Source organism: Thermobia domestica, chromosome 2, assembly GCF_964235325.1.
Source record: "Thermobia domestica chromosome 2, izTheDome1.hap1.1, whole genome shotgun sequence".
Classification (NCBI taxonomy): Eukaryota; Metazoa; Arthropoda; class Insecta; order Zygentoma; family Lepismatidae; genus Thermobia; species Thermobia domestica.
The window spans coordinates 77,242,853-77,265,152 of NC_137455.1; the positions used below are offsets into that span (position 1 = coordinate 77,242,853).

Genomic DNA, 22,300 nt, shown 5'->3' on the forward strand with positions numbered 1-22,300 from the left:
ATAAATCTACTCTCCTTTCAATCTTTAATGCATTTCGAAATGTTTGATAGTACTGACCGACTGGAGATTTAGTAAAATATACACTTATTAAGTGAGAGGAGAATTACATACACAAAATTTTAACGAAAAATATAAAATGAAATAAATTTAAAAAAGAAACAGTCGAATCTATAATATTAAAAAAAAGCAAGATGAGATATGGATAGTAAATATTAATATAAATGCAGCAACACTAATAATTTTCTATGATAAATACATTTTGGAATGATATGAACTATATAAAATATATTGTTTACTTTACTCTTTCCCCAATAATAAAATATATTCAATCACTTTTACGAAGAGAATTTTGAATTAAAATCTAGTTAAACTTTTACAAAATAATCAATTGTATTAAATTTCAAATTACTGTGAAAATGCAAAATTAGTTTCTATTGACAAGGACTTTTCCTAACAGAAAGAAATGTTTGGTTTACATTCTGAAATCGCAGTTCCGAATTAATACTAACCAGAACTTTAAATAAAAATAAGGATTTTCAACAAATTTGTTGTTTTTTAAAATTAATTATCAATTCATAACTAAAATTTAATACAATTAGTTCAGAAAGTATTCGAACAAGTTCCTAAACTCTATTTTAAGCATTAAAAAACTATTTGCGAATTAAAAAAAAAAGAAAAAAAGAGAAAAAGAAAACATTTAGAACTTGTTGACAATAAATCTATCGAGTTTTAGGTTTATTATATCCTCAGTACTAGATATAATTTCGAGTTAAAATTTTATCAAAATAAACATATGATATTTGAGGAACTCAGCAAATTCTTTCATATTTAAGTGAAAAATTATATATTATTTTTTATTATTCAGTTTCAGAATTTCTGAGTCTAAATTCATACAAAAATTTTAATTTAAAGCTCTACTAAATACAAAACTAATAGTTATCAAGAATCTTTGATTTCTTAATCTATCGGTCATCGTGTATGTTCCGTGATTACGACTGCAGTATTATATTATAATATTCTTTAAAAGTATCTCGAACAGTTTTTTTTTGAAAGAAGTCATTTTTAATATATGATATTGTAAACTGATATTCTCCTCAAAGATGTGCAGATCCTTGAACATCTTTTTCTTAATGAAGTTTTGAAGGACCAAATATGAAGACATTTATAGAATTATAAACCACACTCCTAAACAAGACTGCACTCATTTAATATAAAAACACATTTACACGTGACGTTTCGATCTTCTAACCAAGATCCTCATCAGACGTACACTGGGTTTACGTCTGATGAGGATCTTGGCTAGAAGATCGAAACGTCACGTGTAAATGTGTTTTTATATTAAATAAGTGCAGTCTTGTTCAGCAGTGTGTTTATTTTTCTGATTTTATTTGTAAGACGTATGACTATGAATCAGGGGCGAATCTAGGACCGACTTCTTGGAAGGGGGGCGGTGGGTTGTCATACTGCTACTTTTAAGGGCTCCAAACTTAAGGATGGGTTTTATTTATATATATAAAATAAGAAAGTTTCCTCTTCTGGGGGGGGGGGGGGCGATCGCCTTCCCCTGGATCCGCCCCTGCTATGATTGTGTGTCAGTTATAGAATTATATTTACACTATTCAGACAATTGCATTACCGATATATTGTAATTACTTATTAACAACTGTTCGACATAATGAAGTATCATAACATTTCAGATACGAATTATTATCATAAGATATTCCGTCCATAAGATATCTATATTAAAGTTTAGGTATAAATATGTATAATTTTTAATAAGTTGCGGCCATTTTTTTTTCATATATTTCAGCGAAGATGGAATGGTTTATTATATTATTTTGGTCTTCAATAAAATATGTCCTTCATTACATGCTATTCTTTTGAATCGTTTTATAAAAAATATGTTGATAGGTAATACGCTTTTGCCTGCAATATTTCGAAATGATACATATCTATTCCCGTGTAACATCTCTTCTCAGTGCTGTACCATTTTCCTAGTAACGTACATTTCGTTTGTATAAAATAATAAAAACATAACAATATAGCAAATCTTCAAATATTTCCTTTCTCATAAATATATCACAATGGCACATTAAATCAACTTACGAAGCTTTGTGTTGTTTTCTTTTTACAATTAACTTTGTGTGATGAGAAATAATATACTGAACAAACATACATATAAACAACTGTACACCCTCGAAGCACTCACCAAGATAACAAGCACCCGTGAAAACTAAATGTTATTAAAGTAAATTTTCATTATAATACACAGCAACAATGTATAAAGTATGAAAGATATGCCACTTCCAACTCAGTGCATCAGTCAGAAAGAATTGAATGAAACAATGTCAAGAAAAAAAATGCAGGTCTATTATTTAAAAACAAATACTCTTACAAGTTCGAGCAATCATAAAACGTAAGTACAAAAGAAACACACTTGTGACTGCGACGTATATCACCACCAACCGTTGATTTTACTTTTTTTTTTTTTTTCCTTGTTTCATGAGGAAATTCAGAATGGACGGACAATTCATAGGTGGAACGGAAAATTCATTCCAATCTATTTCGTTTTTCTCTTCACTCATACAGATCTTTCTCGTCTCTTGAAAGACTGAAGTAAATTGATACACGGGTTTAGCAGCCATCCATCACAAAAGCGTTACAAACGCTTACTTACAGTCATTTCGAACGACTTCAACTTTTGTGTTTTGTGTCCGTATTTCATACCAAGAACCCATTAAATAGCTCTATGTTCTTCTTTTTTATAGCCGGATCTTCCCAGATATGATTTGCTCATAGATCTGTTCGGTTAATGGCTCATAGCATCCTGAGGAACTCATATAAAACAGTTTATCCTTGATTTGTGATGCATTGAAACCATCGTATTGAAGATCCTTTTTCTTCATTTTGTACGTTCCTGAAAATATATTATTATTATTATTATTATTATTATTATTATTATTATTATTATTATTATTATTATTATTATTATAAAATTCATTTTATAGGATAATGGGGAACAATATTTATCACATGTGAATGAATAACTGAAAGAATTACCAGAACAATATTGAAATGAAATGAAATATTTGATTTTACGTCCCACGGTTATGCTAGGTGGGCTAAAGGAGACTGTGATGATAAGAAATGAAGGAAATGGTGGAATGAAGAAAAGGGGAGGAAACGGGAGAACCCCGAGTAAACCCACACAGACGGTGTTTGCCCACCACAAAGCTCACTTGGCGCAAGGTGAGATCGAACTAGGAAACCCATGCACAAGAGGTCAACGCTCTACCACTGGACCACCGCAGCCCCCATCAGAACAACACTGATATAACTTCAGTCTACCACATTAAAATCGAAATTACAGAGTGTCATCATTTTACATTATGGTTATGATGTCATAAATAATTTTATGTAAAACTAGGTTAAGAGAATGATGCATGGTAGTTTAATAAATATTGCTAGTACAGTCAGAGCAAGCAACTCCTAAGTCCAAATGTAATTTCAATTTAAGAACTACTAAAAATATTGATCTAGTCGACGCACCGAAACTCTTGTGTCATTACTTTGCGTTTCTTATACCCCTTTAACTCGAGAACCTATAAGTAAGTTCCGTTTAAGATTGTGAAACTACGGTGAACTTAAAAATTGTAAGGATTCAATACTACAGATAACATCTGCTGAGATGATAAATCCATTACTTCCGGTTTCAATACGGGGATATGAACGGAGATGGAATTATTCTTGGGATACTCAATCCATATCAAGAAAGGGAAAAAAATCTCACAATCTTTTTGCTTTTGCTCTGATACCTGCCAACAGACACACGGATAAACATTCGTTTTATAAAATAAAAGACAAATTCTGACGAAAGCGTATATTATCCAACAGATAATAGCGTTAAAGTTTTTGCAAAGTATCATTCTCTTCATTAGACACATTATCTGTTGAAGGAATATATACTTTGCCGAAATTGTAATGTTATTATTTATTAGATAGTGTGTGTTTTGGTCGGAAGTTGTTTTTCATTTTATACAAGAAGTTCCAAAGCTCGAATGTGTGGTATTCGTTCTATAAGACTACACATATGCATAACGTTTTGAAATGTGAAAACTGAAAAAGATCAAAATTTTGCAGGATAATAGTGACTATTGGCGACAAGTTTTATGAACAAACGATTTTCAATAATGTTGTATTAAAAGACTAACAACCCAAAACATTCCCTCATTTGATTAACACTAAAATTTTTATCATAACTTTTACGTATGTGTAACCAAGTAATAATGCAGATAATAATGAATCGCATACCAGGTTTGATTGGTTGGACTTTAGCATTCTTTTGCAGCACCGAGGCTATATGAAACATGAACTTACAGTTTAAGGTGGAATCCGAACCATTATAACGCGTTCAAATTTCAAGGCTCTCCCATCGGGAATCGAACCTGGAAGCTCGTACACTGGAGGTATTCACACTAACCACTAGATCAGCATGGAGGGCTTATCGCATAACAAGCTGGGTGGAAATCAATTAATGCTGTTTATGCGTTTCTTTTGAGATTCTGATTAAACGTTCCTTACACAGCACACTTGCGGTTCACGAAGTTAATTTATCTGACACAGCTAATACTATAGCCATGCTATCAGAATACAGACTTTCCGTCATCTTAATTTTACACTTCAAATACCATTATCCAATCATTTAAAAGCATTATCCAACCATAAGCTACACAGTGAAACTGGCATAACTCAAATTACATCAGAAGTTTTAATTATACAATATTAGAAATAAACAAATAAATAATAATAATAAATTTTGTGACTTTCTTCATAATAATCAGCTTATAGATCACAGAATGTAAACACTTTAATAAGTTGAAAATTATTACGCAAATAACATTACTTATAATATTTAAACAAATGCATACGTAAACAGTGTTTAAGCCGAAGCTTTCAAATCTTGAAATGAAATGAAATCTATAATTTTAGATAACACGGTTATGCCCTACAAGCTCAAGGAGACACGAAAACCCCAAGAAAATCTACGGACACAATTTTAATTGTGTGAAGAACTGTGAATATTTGTTATTTCATTATCTGTGGATGCAGATACTATGGCGGGCAAAAATGTTCCACTAGTGGATAGAAATATTGCGAATGTAAACGGGGGACTATATCCGCGCAGACTTTTAATTATTGCCTATTAAACAGTCGTAAATTTAACAAACTATATGACTAATAGGCAGAAATACTAGAGGAAAGTTGGTGGATTGATGTTTCACTTATGTTGGTCACGCAGTATGAGTATAATTGAAGACCAGAGGAGGGAAAAACGAGAAATGCCACAAAACTATGAGAGAAGCCGACAGAACTGATGACAAATTTAGGTACCTTTCTACTTCATATAACGGAATATGAGAAATGAGTACTATTTGAATGAATGTAAAATAAGTGTAGTTTTACTATACAAGATAAGAAGTAATAATATTCAAAACATTAAACTGTATGATCTCAACATTTGTTTCTTACAACATTTTTAACTTTTTTTTTAATCCTTTGTCTTCAATTAAAAAAACTGACTTATACTAAAAGCTATAGCACATTAAAAAATATGAAATATTTCTCTCTTTACTGTACAATTGTTAGAATAAATGTAAACAGCAAAAGGAAATGCAATTATATGAGTTGAAAGAATTTAACAAATCTTTTCTAATAATATGCTGTCTGCCATAATTCTCTAAAAATTATTACAGGTACTAAACTACTTAAATATCAAGCAAATGAACATTGCTTTATACGTACCGGTCATATCAAGTTCTCTGACTATTCGAATAAATAATGGACGAGCGTATACGGGCAGGAGTTTCTTTACGCCATCTGCAAGGGTCTTTAGGTCCAAAGAATCATCTTGATCAAGTATGGCAGCCATTCCCGCGCGTCCTTCCATTCCAGGAATCTACAATGAAAAGTAACATTTAAAAAGTTAAGATAATACAATTATTATATTCAAATTCAGGAGAATTAGCTCCGTAGTCTATGCCACAGTTCAGTGGTTATGAGGAAAATGTACATGAATTTACAATAAAGAACAAACAAAAAAAAAAAAAAAAAAAAATGAACTTTTTTCTATCGTAACAAATTGTCATTAACCTTCCCTTTGTTTCCATATTTTTGTTGGTATTCAACTGTTCTCAATCTATCTTTACTATAAGATTGTGATTACTTGATACGTTAACAGTAATAATAATACTAAAAAATATCAATAATTTGATATTTTAAAATGATAAATTGTATTTGCACAATGCCACTGGCAAAATATATATTACTTTTTTTTGAGGTAGTTGTACAAATAGGCAAGCTCATGTTTTGTTAATAGTAGTAAGTTTCATTTATAATCGGATTTAAATCACTCTTAAATAAGGGTTTTTTAAGTGATTGTGTAGGCGAATAGGATGATTCCATTAGACGAAAGGAAAGGGAAATAAGAAAGTCATAAATAATATCAAGAAAAAAAATTATACGCTGTGATCTATATCAATATTATTGTGGTACGATATAGCAGTTATTGTTGCATAAATACATCACTACATATAGTCCAGACACATAACGTTTATCTAGATAGTAATAAGAAGGTTTCAAACACTGTATTATATAGAATTATTGCTGCCTATCAGTGTAACAGCAACTGCAAAATAACGACTATTGACAGTTGTTAGATTTTTTCAGCCCATATTATCAAAATAGCTATTTGCTCTCCGAAAACTATTGAATCAATATGTTTGCATATTATATTTAAGATCTGAAATTATAAAAGATTTAATAGACAATACTACTTGAGAATTATACAAAAGCTTTCATTTCTTAAAAAATAAATAAATAAATAAATAAATAAATAAATAAATAAATAAATAAATAAAACCTGTGAAATTTCGGTATAACGTAGGAAAGAAGAAATTTATTTAATACCAGTATATTGGTAACCGTCATTGGTATTTATTATATTTACAAATTTGATTTGTAATTTGAAAGAAACCATCGCATCAAATTACAAAAGAGTCGATCAAATTATTCGAATTAAAAAGAAGGAAATAAAGATCACTTGCTTAGATAGTTCTAATTTTAGTCAACAAGGACAGCCAAATTCAGTAGTGCAGAAGCTTTATTAACCGAGTTCCGAAAAAGATTGTTTTATTTGTAGTTGCTTGGTCTGTACGAAAGTGCTGCTAATTACTTTCTTTAGAAAAATAATTATAAGTGACCAACGGGCAATGTTGCTTAGAAATAAACATCAAGTATTTCGTATCCAAAATACAAAAACTTTAAAACTTACGAAATCATAGTCAGAAAGACGTGTTTCAACCACAGAAAGAAGCCAAACAATTTTACTACAATTTCTCAATACTTTCGATTAAAGGGTTAATACAGGGTTATTGTAAACGATCTTCCCGATTTCAAAGTTAAATGACACATTTGTTAGGGCGGCAGTAAATCAAGATGGCAGGAAACGAAGACAGTAGAGCATTTATGTTCTAGAATTTTATGTAAAACTGTCTGCAATTACAAAGTTTCAGGGCGAAGTTCGGGTTAGATCCATCAAGCGGGCACTCAATTCCGAAGTAATACCGACAATTTAACGAAAGTGGGTGTATCTGCGAGAAGAAATCAACAGGTCGGCCAGGAGTTAATGGAGAAACAGTTGATTGTGTGCGTGCGACTTTCACCAGAACCACAAAAATCAACGTTCATGCTAGTAAATAACTGAGCTTGAAGCAGTCAACAGTGTGGAAAATTCTGTGAAAACATTTGAAATGTTACCTATAACAATTGACATTATTGCAGGGGTTTAAACTTACTGATAAGGCTAAGAGATTTGAGTTCTGCGTTGAGATGCAAAACCTTATGGAAAGAGAGAGTTTCATTGGGTCAGCTGTGTTTAGTGATAGGGATGCCTTCCATCTTTCGGGAAAAATAAATAAACAAAATGTGAAGATTTGGGCTTTGGACAATCCCCATGGTTATGAAAAACGTATTTGTGATTCTCCCAAAAGGAACGTGTTTTGTGCAGTCACCCGTGAAAGTGTGTGGTCCTATGTTTTTCGAGGAGGACACTCTAAACGGACTTTCCCCACTTTCACATGTTGTAGACATGGCTTTTCTCGAAGCTGAAAGATGACATGGAAAATTTCATTTTTTAGCAGGATGGGCACCGGGATGTCACAAGGAACTCAACAGAAGGTTACTAAATCAATGGATAGGACGAGCTAATCGTGAGGATCACATTCTGCTACCTTGTCCCTCCCCTTCCCGTCAGATATAACTCCGGGTGACTTTTTTTTTTTTTTTTTAAATATATATAGGGTTATGTTAAAAATCGAGTATATTAGCCACCCCTATCTAACAATTTACCTGAAGTTCGAGTGTGCATTCAAGAAGCAGTTGCATCTCTAGTGAGGCAAGGATTAGACTATCGGATTGATGGGTGCCGAATTACAAAAGGCACTCATATTGAGCATCTTTGACGTGGAACACAACACGTATATATTTAAAACGTTTTGAGTTTTTCTTTCATTTAACATAAGTTATCTGTCGTTGTGAATTAAGAAACGTGAGTTATTAAACTTTGAAATCGGGAAGATCATTTACAATAGCCCAGTATATATAGATGTTCAGGTGAGTTAAGGGGAGACTTGAAATAGTGATAGATGTCAAGAGGAAATATTTTTTCTTATAAATCCTTATCTGAGTACGCCTCATTGGAGCTCTATAGGTCTTTAAGTTGCCTGCATGCGGTATGCTTTGCCATTCAGATTAAAGCACAGCACCTGCTACGTCCCTCAACCCACTATATGTAGCTTTTTTACTGGTTGCCTAATACAAAAATATCAACTTGAGCAACATACTAATGTCAGTGTAAATTTTGTGAGCTCAAAATGACCTCTAAAACATTTAATAGAAAAATAACGGCATGTTTTCTGAAAATCTGTGTGAAAACTGGCAAATCCATAAAAATTTGGAATCGGCCAATGAAAACGGCACGTTTCTAGAGCTGTAGTTTCCGAGATATGACTGACGAAAGGAATTGTCCATAAACATATAAACGCAGCGTTTTAATATATAGATTATTTTCAGTATCTTAAAAAACTGACCTAAAGAAATATCTCACGAAATTAATGCTAGTGTTAGTTCTAATGCATATCCCCACACACGTTTTATTTCTCTTTGAACCAAAATTTGAGGAATTGTTCGTTGCTTACAAATGCATTCGTTTTCCATTCCAAGGTTATATGATATATTTTAACATGGGATCCTAATCACATATACTCCCGATGAGAATCGAATCTGAATATCCTGCACGAAAGTTGGGTCAATCGACAATGAGCAAGCTCAGTTTAGGTAATTACTAATCCTGCGTGATTTACTGCTAATTGTTTGGAAGTACAAAAAAATAAATAAAATAAAAGTTTTAGGTTTTCTGTAAAATAAAGTAAACGCGACCTTACCTCGACACCGTATACAACTGCATCTTTGTACCCTATTATATTGCTCACTACAGCTTCCACTTCTGACGTAGATACGTTTTCACCTTTCCACCTGAAATAGTGAACAAGAGCAAAATTAGCATAATAATACACAAGAATTGCGGTTTTCGTAAAATCAAGCTTTTAATTTTCAGCAATATTGTTGAGAATTTTCAAGCAAAAAAATATTCCTCCCAAAACATTAAGGGATATTTTCTCCTAGTACAAATCTACCTTGATTTATTAACATGCTTATATGACATTATCCATATTACCATATCTATTCAAAAACAGCTTTCACTTTGAATTCCATTTCCTGCTCTTAGATATTTTTGTTCTGATTTTATACCCAGTATCACAGTTTCCTACAAGAATACGGTGCTGAAAACAAAGCTGTATGTCTCTATTGATCTAACAAAAATATAATTTATTATATTTTTTTCAATTTATTTTGCTCCCTTCAATTTATTTTGTTCTATTCGAGCTATTTAGTGTTTAAATCGTAATTATTTTTACGGAGTTACATTAGATACATACTTATCAAAATGATGGAAATATCTATGTACTGCAACAAAACAGTAATACGATCATATGAGCAGAGATGCCCATTTTAATCTAATCTTACGCTCACGCCATCAACCTGACATCAGGATCATTCGACTTCACAGTCACACCATTTCGACCTCACACTCATAGTATCATCTTGATATCAAGCTAACATCATCAGTGATATCATACTTATTTAATGCCACGCTCACAACACCACTTGACATTACGTACGTTCACTCGCCTCAAACTCACATCATTTCAATATGACGCTCAGTCGATCTCACATCAAGATTTGGAAGTCGCGCACATGTAAGTTCATGCTCAGTTCAAATCAGCGTGAGCTCTGCGCTCTTAAGCTCCAACTTCATGAGTTCGGGCACCAATGCCTATGAATTATCTCTCTACTTGGTTCGAGCATCAGTTAATTTATATATGGCGGACATGCACAGACGAGTATGTTCCGGATTGCCAAATTCCTTCTGTTAAACATGGCTGCGATCTGTGCTGGTGTGAGCAGCAATTTCATACAAGTAACATCCGTTGATCATCTTATTACTCTTAACGGAGATTACTGCTGGTGATTATTCGAACATTTAGATGTCTAAGAGTATGCTATGACCTCTTTGAAGGTGACAACACGCCAATACGCACAGCCAGACTTATTGAGATGGTTTGAGAAACATCAGAATTAACTTGGACTACTTCCATGATTCGCTCACATTCCTGATTTGAACATTATTAACCTTTTACGATAGGCGTGGCATAGAAGCACACAGTTGAGAACATGTGTGGTTCATAAGCCTTATTTGAGTTTAATTTGTTAAATAAGTCATTTAATACCCAATCATACGCTTAGATGGCTTTTAGAGCGTCTATTTCTTTTTCGTCTCTGAAAAAAGATTGATAGCCATTCCTATTATCGCTAATGTTAACGAATGCTTCATTGCATAAAGAACGAACAACTATTACTCTGAAACGATTCACAAATTATGTGCTACAATTCTGGGCGAATACAATATGTACTACCAGTGATCTAATGCCATATTAATCAGGTAAATTTCATTTTGTTACTGTGTTTCCTTTTAACTACTCATGTTTGTACTCATTTAAGCACCTGTTTCGTTAATCTTCATCGTAGACGTTTCAGTAATTGGCTTGTCGCTTTCTTTCGTACGACTTCTTTAAGGAGTTTTACATTACTTGAAGAATCACATTACTGGTAACACTGCTGCACTATAGAATTAACTATTATTTAAACTATCTTCGTACTGACTTTGAATTTACTCCTTTACTTTTTAAAAGATGATGTAATGATCCTAGTTTCTTTCGTTATTTACTTGTGTTGCCTCCTAGTGAAGATTAACTTTCTACAGTTAAAATTAGTAAAACGGGTGCTTAAGCAAGTATAAACATTATTAATATTCAATATGCATCGTAACAGAGTATTAAGTACTTGTATTATTTTGATTATATGTAGTCAAAATAAGAAAAATATTATATAGTTACGTTTATGTAAGCTATTCTTGGAGCTGTATTAAAATTTTGACTACCATACAATCTACATGGTGAGAGTTGTTGAATAGCATGTTCTATCAATGAGTCAGCATCGTCGTTTCCAGAGCTAATTTATGTGTATCTCGTTATTAAGTATTATTTTTAAAGCCTTTCACGAATGCTACAATTAATTTCAGATCCATTTTAACGCAGGTTGCAGTAAAACTATCTTTAACGACACTGCGCGTTATTTTTTACTTCCGCTATACTGATTCCCCTTAATGTACAGTATGTTAAAATAAACTGTACACTATTTGAAAATTAATGGGACAATACAACGATTCATTTGCAGACAGATTTCGGATGCATATTAAAAAAAAAAAAAAAAAAGTTTTTCTCTTCTGGAAAATACGACCATCCTCTACGGAGGAAAACCAATAAAATTTTGGTAACATTTTTCCTATCAATACATTACATCTCTTTTGGACATATATGAATATTTGTTTGTGGGAAACGGTGAATATTTATCTCCGAAAACTTACCTGAAGGTATCACCTGTTCGATCCTTGAAAAATAGATAGCCAAATTCATCCATCACTAGAATGTCACCTATTGGAAATAATAAAGAGAATAATAATATTAAATGTTCTAGTACAGAATTACATATAATGCTATTCTGCGAAACACTATCAAACAAAACGCCTGCTACCAATTAATAAAATTACAAAGCTGCTCAAAGATTCGAAAGCTAGTTAACCTACCAACAAAAAGACTTTTAATACAGGCCACTTTCAGAATCATTGAACCAGTACATAGTATTATATTGATTCCCTCCGTTTGACAAAATCCACCCATCAACTTCTGTTGAAGCTACGAATGGTATATATATATAGAGGTAAGCAAGAAAGTTCTGTCGCTTTTTGTGAAGGTCTGTGTTCAATTGGCCCTCACACTGTGAAAATGAAATGAAATGAAATCTTTGAGTTTTACGTCCCCCGGTTATGCCGGTTAGGCTAAAGGAGACGGTGATGATGAGTAATGAATGAAAATGGTGGAATGAAGAAAGTGGGAAGAAACAGGAGAACCCCGAGAAAACCCACGCACACGGTGTTTGTCCACCACAAAGTTCACTTGGTGGGGGCTGGGATCGAACCCGGGACCCCAAGCCCTCACACTGTGAGTTGAATGCGAGTGGAAATAAGGCGATGGTCAGTTGTTGGTGTGGGTTGGTTGTGGAGTTCAGTTACACTGTGAACTTGCGTAAGGACAGAGTGAACATTGGACCTCCACAGAGCGTCATAAGGGAGTTGTATGCTGTACGAGTTCAAACTGGGGTCAAACGCTGCTGCAGCGGAGCGGAATATATGCCAGACCTTTGATGAGGGTATCGTGACTACGCTGACAGTGCACTGGTTCAAGAAAAAACTCAATACTCTGGAGCCAGTACTTCTGAATCGCAAAGGGGTCCTCCTGTTACAGAACAGCGCTAAGCCCCACCTGGCTAGGATGACCCGTGATACCATTCTACGCCTTGGATGGAAAACACTATTGCATCCGCCGTACATCCCAGACATTGTACCGTCCGATTATCACCTGTCCCATTCCTTGGACAATCACCTTACATATATACAGACGCAAAATTTCAAAGTGAGACGCACTCGTCAATCCAAAAATGTTGGTCGTCAGTACCTCTCACGTACAAATTATGAGAGGTCCAACCCCCTTTCACGGCCTTTGGTTTGACGAAGAAAGAGATTACATCAGGGCATAAAATTTCAGTCTGATTTTATGACGCTACTCTCTAACTTATTTTGAACTTGTACATATTATACAAATTACTGTTGGATTGTGTTCTTTTTGTGAGATGAAGAAATGTTCTAGCATTTGCAAATGAGGAATATAATTTACGAATTAAAACGAACGGATAATATAATGTTAAAGGTAAGACGTTAAAAGTGTGAAACTAACCAGAAATAAATGCTGAGTCTCCTTTTTGGAATACATCATAAATAATCTTTTTCTCGGAGGCCTTTTTATCAACGTATCCCAAATATGCACGTGCAGGGTTGTTAGGAATGATTTTTCCTATAAATATCCCTGGTTCACCTATAAAGAAAGAAAATGAGTAAGTAACACATTACTTTATTACAAAATCAACATCATAAATGAGTAAGTAATACAGAATAGACTGCACACAATAATATCAATTTCTGGCAACACTAACTCATCATTGCCTTCCAGTTCAAGTGCTACCTCGAATTCGATAACTTCGTTATATTTATTGATAATCTGTGTCTAAAAATTGGAAGAAAACTATACTAATCTGTTTTAACAACAAATATATTCTCGTAGACACTCTTAGAAAAAAACAAGAGAATAACCAAGTGTACTAAAAAAAATGAAAGAAAAAAGAAAATGCTCCGTACTATGTAAAATGCACGTTAATTCTTTTATATGAATACTTTTGTGTGTATCCTCCCCTCTCTCTCAAAACATCTATTACAAAAACAATTTATAGTGAGACATACTAATCTAACATTTGGAAACATAACTTTTAACTTCCTCGTAAGTTTTGAATCACAACCGAATTAGAAGTTTATTTCAAATAACAAACACAAATCTTAAATCGTAAAACTTATTATACACACAGCTACAAAGTGTAAATTACCATTTCCTAAGATGCGAAATCTTTTGTACAATAAAATTCGGTTAGCAAGTTAATTACTTAAAGTACATTGTAACTGATCTTACGACTATGTAAAATAAACTAAGTTTAAAATAAGATTTTGTTTTTTATACAAATCACAAATTATTCTTTCTAATGTTGGTGTTTAAATAAATTGTCTGCGGCAACTTGCAATTTATTATTTACACTGTCAGTTTTATATGTATTAAAAATTATGCTAACATTTTCAATTGGCAAGAAAAACTGGAAAGTAAAATCAACAGACTTCATTTGTCTATCATATTATTAATATATTATGTAAAATAATTTTCTCACAATTTATATATATATATATATGAAATTTATGTAAAGTTACTCAAGTTACTCATGTACCCGCTCTTCAATAGTCAAGGGGTAGAAGTTATATATATATATATATATATATATATATATATATATATATATATATATATATATATAAGTGAATGGCAAAGCTTTGTAACGGAGTAAAACAATACTAAGATCATATCAAGAGCGATGGACGTTTGTCAAATACATTAATAAATTCTATAGAAAAGAAAGAGAGGGTGTATTAGATGAACTAGTTAGTTTATTTCTACCATCACGAAATGCATTTTTGAATTACAGTTACAAACCTGGTTTACATGTAGTGCATAGTCCTTTCTCGTTTCTGATTGGTTCTCCAGTTTCTGGATCGGCTCGAATAATGGCTATAGGATATACGGTAGGTATGATACGGGAAACAAATCCAACAGCTCCGACAGTGTTGTCGACGTTCACTGAGGAAAACAAAGTATAAAACAGCAGTTCAAATATACGAAACGATCATGATACACAAACAGAGATAGTATACGATTCAAATATACCATAAAGTAAAGTCACAAACAATTTTTTTAGTGATAAATTGTGCTACCAATCAGCCAGATACAAGATTTGGCCAAACTGAAAATTCCATACATTTAACAAACACAGATAAAATATGTTTGCCTCCTTACTCCTAGCTTCGGATCTATTAAAATTTACAATTGTAGCTCTTGTATTGAATTATATACACTAAAATACATGAAGATATAATTCACGTAACATGTTTGCGAAAAATTCTTAACCAAATACCTGTATACTTTCAACTTTTCTCAACTATTCACAGCAATAAGCGATAAAATCATATCTGGTTTTAAAACATACAGTATGTATTAGACCAGTAGTTCTAAAAGTGGGGTCTGCGGATTCCTGGGATTTAACACGGGACCTATTCAGGGGGTTCGCAACGCCTAAAAAATTGAAATGTGTTGTACTAAAATGGAACTCAAAACTGTTATGCAAGAAGTTGTTTTTCAGTCACAAAAAAGAAAGCAATTAGAAATAACACCTACGTTTGTAAATTTAAATATTTTCCTACTTTACTAAATTTCTGCCGTGAAGCCGGTCAACCGTTATATAGGATTACTTCAAGTGAGAAAAATTACTTCTTTGTTACGGCAATTTTCAAACGCAGTTGTACATTAACTGCACGTCGTCTCGGAATTTCATGGATTTCATCTTCAAGTGGCGGAAAGCTCTCAGCACTAACACCAATTCCAGATTTAAAAAAAAAAAGTAAATGTTAGTCATTCTTATGCTTATAAACATCAAGCCTCCCCCCAATTCTGCGATTTTTTAAAAAATATGAGAAACCCCTCCCAAAATATGTTCCTAGATCCGCCACTGCGAGTAACTCTTGACTCAAATTGCGTGCGGATAATGTAAAATTGCTTTGGAAGATGTATCGCAACAGAAAAACAAGAATGTTGCTTTGATTCAATCAATTTGTGAAAAGATAAAAAATATCAAAATGACATACACATACAACATTGGTTTTTAACCGCTTCCTTCAACAAAGATAAGAACAAGTTTGAAATAATAATATTTACTAATTCTAATTAGTATGTTTTTTTTTTAAATACCATGTAAAATTTCAGATAGCATTGCAAAGGGGTCCGCAGATCGCTTTCCGAATGAACAGGGGGTCCGCGTTATCGGAAAGTTTGAGAACTGACGAATCTCTCTTGTATTTTCCCTAAATTTCGGGAATGAATTTGGCTATAGAGTTCTATACTTGTGATGTATACTCTAATATTGTTTAAAGTAAAGTACTCTACAAATTAATACATACGTCATAATATTTTTATTCTTATATTGGTTTAGAAGAAAATAGTTTTCTTAATCTTTACACTATCTAAATTTCTTCATCAAATGAAAATTGTTAATCAAATTTTTCTCCTGAGGAGTTTATATTTCTAACTTTCTTTAAATTTTCACCGCTTACCTAATATTTAGTCACTACGTAGTGTTTTCGTGTTTAACATTGTTTTTACGCATATTATTATTATTAGGAATAATCTATTCTTACCTATGTTTGCATTGCCTTCTGTCGCTCCATAAAACTCCGCAATGCCGCGAATGTTAAATCGATCCACAAATTCCTTCCATATTTGTGGACGCAATCCATTACCGTACATTACTCGGATTTTATGTTCTTTGTCGTCAGGCTTTGGAGGAACGGATAACATATATCTACACATTTCTCCAATATACTGTCCAACCTGTAAGGAAAATGAAAGAATGAACATGCGTTTCTCTTCTTTCATAAAGAAAGAGCAACATCATCAAGTATCATGGCTTCAGCTGTCTTAAGAAATAATAATCCATTACATAATGAACAAATAACGCATATTTAATCACTAAATAGTATTTTACAACACTGCAGTTCTCTGCGATAGACACCACCTTTACGGAGATAGATATTTGCTGGAAACATTTTCGTGCTGTATTGAAATATAAAGCTACATGTACAGTAGATTTGCTTAGTTAGTAAAATATCTTTCAAAACTTAAAAAATGTGTTTCTTTTTCCACTAGAATTCGATTCTGGTTTCTGTGCTATGCTACAAACCAGGGATGCCCATCCATTTTGATACATGTTGCACCCCTCTAAAATTAACTCACATGTTTCCTAAAACAGCAGATATTGCTACTGGAGCCGGAGTCGTGTTCCTGTGATTCAACTCTCTTGACGGTGATATAGTGTGGTGAGGAATGACCTATAATGTGAGCTTATCTTGCAGATGGTCTGTACACCCCAGATGCACCGGGTTTAATCCCCAGTCATGGTTGGGAGTCTACGTTAATAAAGGTCTCGTCCTTCGTAATCACAACGATGCATAAGGGCGAAAAACACAGAAACTCAAAAAACTCAAATCCAACTATTGCTTCTAAAGTGATTCAATAGCTTCTTCCCCCTCAATCCTGGTTATAGTCTCGATTAAAATGTGTTTCTTGTATTAAGTATACTTATTTTAAATACATTTTTAAATCTCATTAATTTTAATTAAGTTACCTTTGAAAGACACAAAAAAATTTCATTGACGAACCTCTACTACAAAATACAAACTCAATTTTCGATAAAACACGGCACTATTCAATATCTATGCGTACTGCTTCTATAGTATTCTTAGCATGGACGCGATGGTAGCGCCACACGAGATTTTTAGGACTTGTGCCATTTAAGACTAGAGTACGTGTGAGTCAATGCAGTTCAGGACCTGTGCCGCGTCCTCCTTGGAAAGTATGATAGAAATGGTAAAGAAAGCTGGGATGCAAGAATGAGAACTTGAACATGAAGCAAGGAATAACAGTGAGAATAGAAGAGTAAGTGACTTAGCCAGGTATTTGATAAGAGCAGTGGCGTATTTAAGGGGGTGGCTATCGGGCTCAAGCCCCCGCCGAAATAGTTTCATTATTATTTTTTCGCGTTATACGTACAATACAAATGCTTCTTACTGGTTCTCAAGCCCCCGAAACAAAATCCTAAATACGCCACTGGATAAGAGTGTTGCCCTTCAACAACCTTACTAAATATAATATTTGGAGAAAGTAGTGAATTAGGTTTAGCTAGGGAAGATAGCATTGCGGTGGAAGGTTGAAGGATTAAATATATTTCATTAGCAAACGATATGGCTCTTATTGCGACTTCTGAATCAAAGATTAACAGGATATTAGAAATACTGAGTAAAAGCTGTGAAAAGATTAACATTATCATAGGTAATTTACAAGAGAAAAGGAAGCTAGAGTGAGGACATTATTTGACAAAAACTGTATGAGACATGATATAAAATATGGAGAGGAAAATAGGAAGAAGAAGAAGACTACCATTCATGGACAGTAAAGGGCAACTACAGCATTAAAAAGATTTAACTTTTTAATTTTCAAGTGACCTGTCAGTGAGCAGACTAAACCATTATTTACGTATCGTTACTTTTATATGTTGTTACGTCACGTCTTAATCATTTGATATTTGTAGTTTTTGTATTTGTACGTGTTTCTACCTTGTTCTCTACGCAGAGCATAAAATACTAAAACAAATTATATGAGACATGTTGTTCAGTAAAACACTGTACTTTTCTCTTTTAGTTTTGACTTCAATACTACATTGTGATTTGCATGATACTACAAAGAACATGTCATGTCAATTATAAAGTTACCAACCGTCCAAATTTTGCCTAATAAGTTTGGCTGTTCAACATTTTTTTTTAAATCACCGGCAAGCTCTTTCGTTTTCTTTGAAATTGCCTGGCGAAAAAGGCTTCATAAAAATGCATGAAAAAAGAAGAAAAAGACTACTATAATTTTTGTGTTCATTAGTATGTAACTTTCGTCTCTATGCCAACAGAAGCCAGTTTTAAAAAATTACAGATTAAAAGTTAATGATAATTTTATGTTATATCTCACTACCGATGTCGTCATGCTAGTGTCATGAAAGACTTAATGGGGATGTATTTTACTATGAGGTTTATATTAATAAGTGACAGGTTCTTGTATATCACTCATAGTTTTCGAGAAAATTGAGAACAACAAACAGTAGACTACGTTGTTTGTTGCTAATAATAACAGCCACACACACAAAAAAATAAAAGTTCTGTGCAGCGGATCCCTCGGCATGAATTCGATATATTTTGTTACACAGAATCCAACTTTTGAAACCCAAGCACGAATTTCATTTTATGGGCGAAAAACGCATTTCCTCCCTATCCTAAATCACTGAAATATTACGCCCATAAAAAATTGACACGGTCAATCGTCCTGGGGTTTCGAAAGTTGGATTCTGTGTAACAAAATACATCGAGCAGAGAAGAAAAAACAGTCAAAATTACGTTAGCTACAAATTCCAAATGAAATAACTACACAAGATTTTGTAGACATTAGGCGGGAAACTTCCAAAACTTTTAGAACAAAGGAACGCGATTTTTTGAAAGATAAAATTAAAGAACTTGAAGATAATAGTAAAAATAAAAATATTCGGGACATGTACAAGGAAATCTACGAGTTTCAGAAAGGCTATCAACCGTGTGTTTATATATTAAAGAAAGCCAACGGAACAGTTCTCATTGATACAGATAGTATCTTAAACAGATGGAAAAAATTCTTCGAAGGTTTGCTTAAGACGCAGCCACAAACTGTGCGTGGAGAAAAGGAAATGAACACTGCAGAACCGTATACTTCAGAACCTAACCGAATAGAAGTAGAAATCACTATAAGGAAATTAAAGAAACATAAGTCTTCGTGTGTGGACGAAATTCTGGCTGAGTTAATTTTAGCTGGAGACGAAAAATTTTGGAACAAGACACACAGGCTTATTCTCCTTATCTGGAACAAGAAGGAATTGCCATAAGAGTGGAAAGAATCAATCATCGTTCCAATTCACAAGAGAAGCGACAAAACTGATTGTAATAATTATCGAGGCATTTCTCTTCTGTGAACACCCTATAAAATCCTCTCAAACATTCTATTAGCAAGACTGACTTCATACTCAGATGAAATTATTGGAGATTATCAGTGCGGATTTAGACGAAAGCGATCAACTATCGACCAAATATTTACCATTCGACATCTACTCGAAAACAAGTAGGAATACAATACTCTGGTACATCAATTATGTATTGATTTTAGAAAGGCTCACGACTCGGTTAGGAGAGAAACACTGTACAATATTCTTACAGAATTTGAAATACCGAAAAAGCTAATTAGATTAATTAAGATATGTATAATGAATCCCAAAGTAAAGTCTGGGTAGGAAAATTTTTGTCCACGAGCTTTCACGTCGAGAATAGCCTGAAGCAAGGAGCTGCGTTGTTGCCATTATTATTCAACTTTGTCCTGAAGTATGCTATAAGGAACATCAAAGATAGCAACCAGAGCCTAGAGTTGAATGGTATTCACCACGTTATGTCGTATGCTGATGGTGTAAATTTAATACGGGATGATAGGAGAACAACAAAAAGATGGAGAGGTCTTATTAAACGCTTGCAGGGACATGAATTTAGAAGTAAATGCAGAATAAACTAAATACATGGAAGTTCGTCGGGATCGTGGTGCCACAAATCATGGTTGCGTTAAAATATTAAATAATATTTTTGATAAAGTGGATATTTTCAAATATCTAGAATCAATATTAACGGACGAAAACCATATTCACGAAAAAATTAAATGTCGACTGAAAGCAGGGAATTCATGTTATTATTCAGTTCAAAATCTCTTGTTGTCGCGAATACCGTCGAGGAATTTGAAACTTAAAATTTATAAAACGATAATCATGCCTGTTGTTCTGTATGGCTGCGAAACATGGTCGCTTACTCTGAGGGAAGAACGTAAACTAAAAGTATTTGAGAACAAGATCCTGAGACGAATATTCAGACCCAAGGGGAACGAGAATGGGAAATGGCGGAAAATTCATAACGAGGAACTACATAATTTATACGGATTATCAAACATGTTAGGGTCATCAAATCTAGGAGGCTAAGGTGGGCAGGTCATGTAGCCAGAATGGAATAAAGTAGGAACGCTTTCAAATTCTTAATTGGACGACCAATCGGAAAACGACTATTAGGATGACCTAGGCGCAAGTCGGAGGACAATATTAAGATGGATCTCGTAAAAATAGGAATACAAAGTAGAAACTGGATCCAGTTGGCTAAGGATAGAAATCAGTGGAAGGCTTTTGTGAACGCGGCATTGAACCTTCGGGTTTCATATGCCAAAGAATTAGTTAGTTAGTAACAAATTATATCGAATCCACACCCTGCGCTTTGGTGCACACGACTTTTATTTTTGTATGGAGTGGGTGTGTAATTGTTAGTTTTTATCGTGTTGAAACAAATTGTTTAGTTATTTCTATACAAAATAGAGAAATACTGTAGTAGATTGTGTGCATTGTTGTTTGCCTTCTCCTAATGATGACACATGTACTGCTAATAGTAAAGCACATACTACTTCTAATATTAGATATATAACATCGTCTATCTATTACTCTAAGATAAATGCAATTTTATAACGTATATCCTATTAAGTTTAAAATAATTACATAGACAAAACATATTTACAGTAATTGATTCTAAATATACAAAGAAAGTGGAAAGTATACGCACCGTGCACTCATACTTCTTGGCTTCCGTAAAGTAAGCAGATGCGGAGAATTTTTTCCTGATAACCACAGACGCACCGTAGACCAAGGCTTGTCCTACTGCTGTCACTCCACCCGCTGTGTGATAAAGCGGAAGAGTCATATACAGTCTATCTTTTGGAGTAACATCTACCAACCAATGAATAGCTCCTGCCAGGAAAAAGAACCTGAAAACGACAATGAATTTCGTTATTTCATTTCACGAAAAGTTTCTCCAAAAGTGACAAAAGTCTACGCAATCAAATCAATTAACAGTAATTCAATAATTTTCAGCAAACATATACTACTAATTAGCATTAGACTGCTCTAGTTGTTGTTGTTGTTGCTATTTTTATTATTATTATTATTATTATTATTATTATTATTATTATTATTATTATTATTATTATTATTATTATTATTATTATTATTATTATTTTGTATTTAGATAGAAGACACTAAGTAAAGCTTTATCACATTTTTTGTTAACAATACATGGTAACAGAAAAAGTTACAGACAAAACTGTACGCAACGGGTTGTATAAAAAGGAAGCCTATTGTGTTAGTAAATCTAGAAAGC

At 33.3% G+C, this 22,300-nt stretch overlaps 1 protein-coding gene across 4 annotated transcripts in view; it reads right to left on the bottom strand.

Moving 5' to 3' along the window:
* Positions 1–1,039: 1,039 nt before the first annotated feature.
* Positions 1,040–22,300, bottom strand: part of LOC145672973 (long-chain fatty acid transport protein 4-like) — a 340,258-nt gene continuing 318,997 nt past the window's right edge. For all 4 annotated transcript variants that reach the window (XM_081742263.1, XM_081742271.1, XM_081742254.1 and 1 more), the window contains exons 6-13: positions 21,707–21,908; positions 16,637–16,829; positions 14,883–15,026; positions 13,530–13,667; positions 12,104–12,170; positions 9,501–9,591; positions 5,803–5,956; positions 1,040–2,917 (exon numbers count right to left, since the gene is read on the bottom strand). In XM_081742263.1, coding sequence (XP_081598389.1) covers positions 2,763–2,917; positions 5,803–5,956; positions 9,501–9,591; positions 12,104–12,170; positions 13,530–13,667; positions 14,883–15,026; positions 16,637–16,829; positions 21,707–21,908 — 1,144 coding nt within the window. In that variant the 3' untranslated portion in view covers positions 1,040–2,762. The remainder of the gene's footprint in view (positions 2,918–5,802; positions 5,957–9,500; positions 9,592–12,103; positions 12,171–13,529; positions 13,668–14,882; positions 15,027–16,636; positions 16,830–21,706; positions 21,909–22,300) is intronic.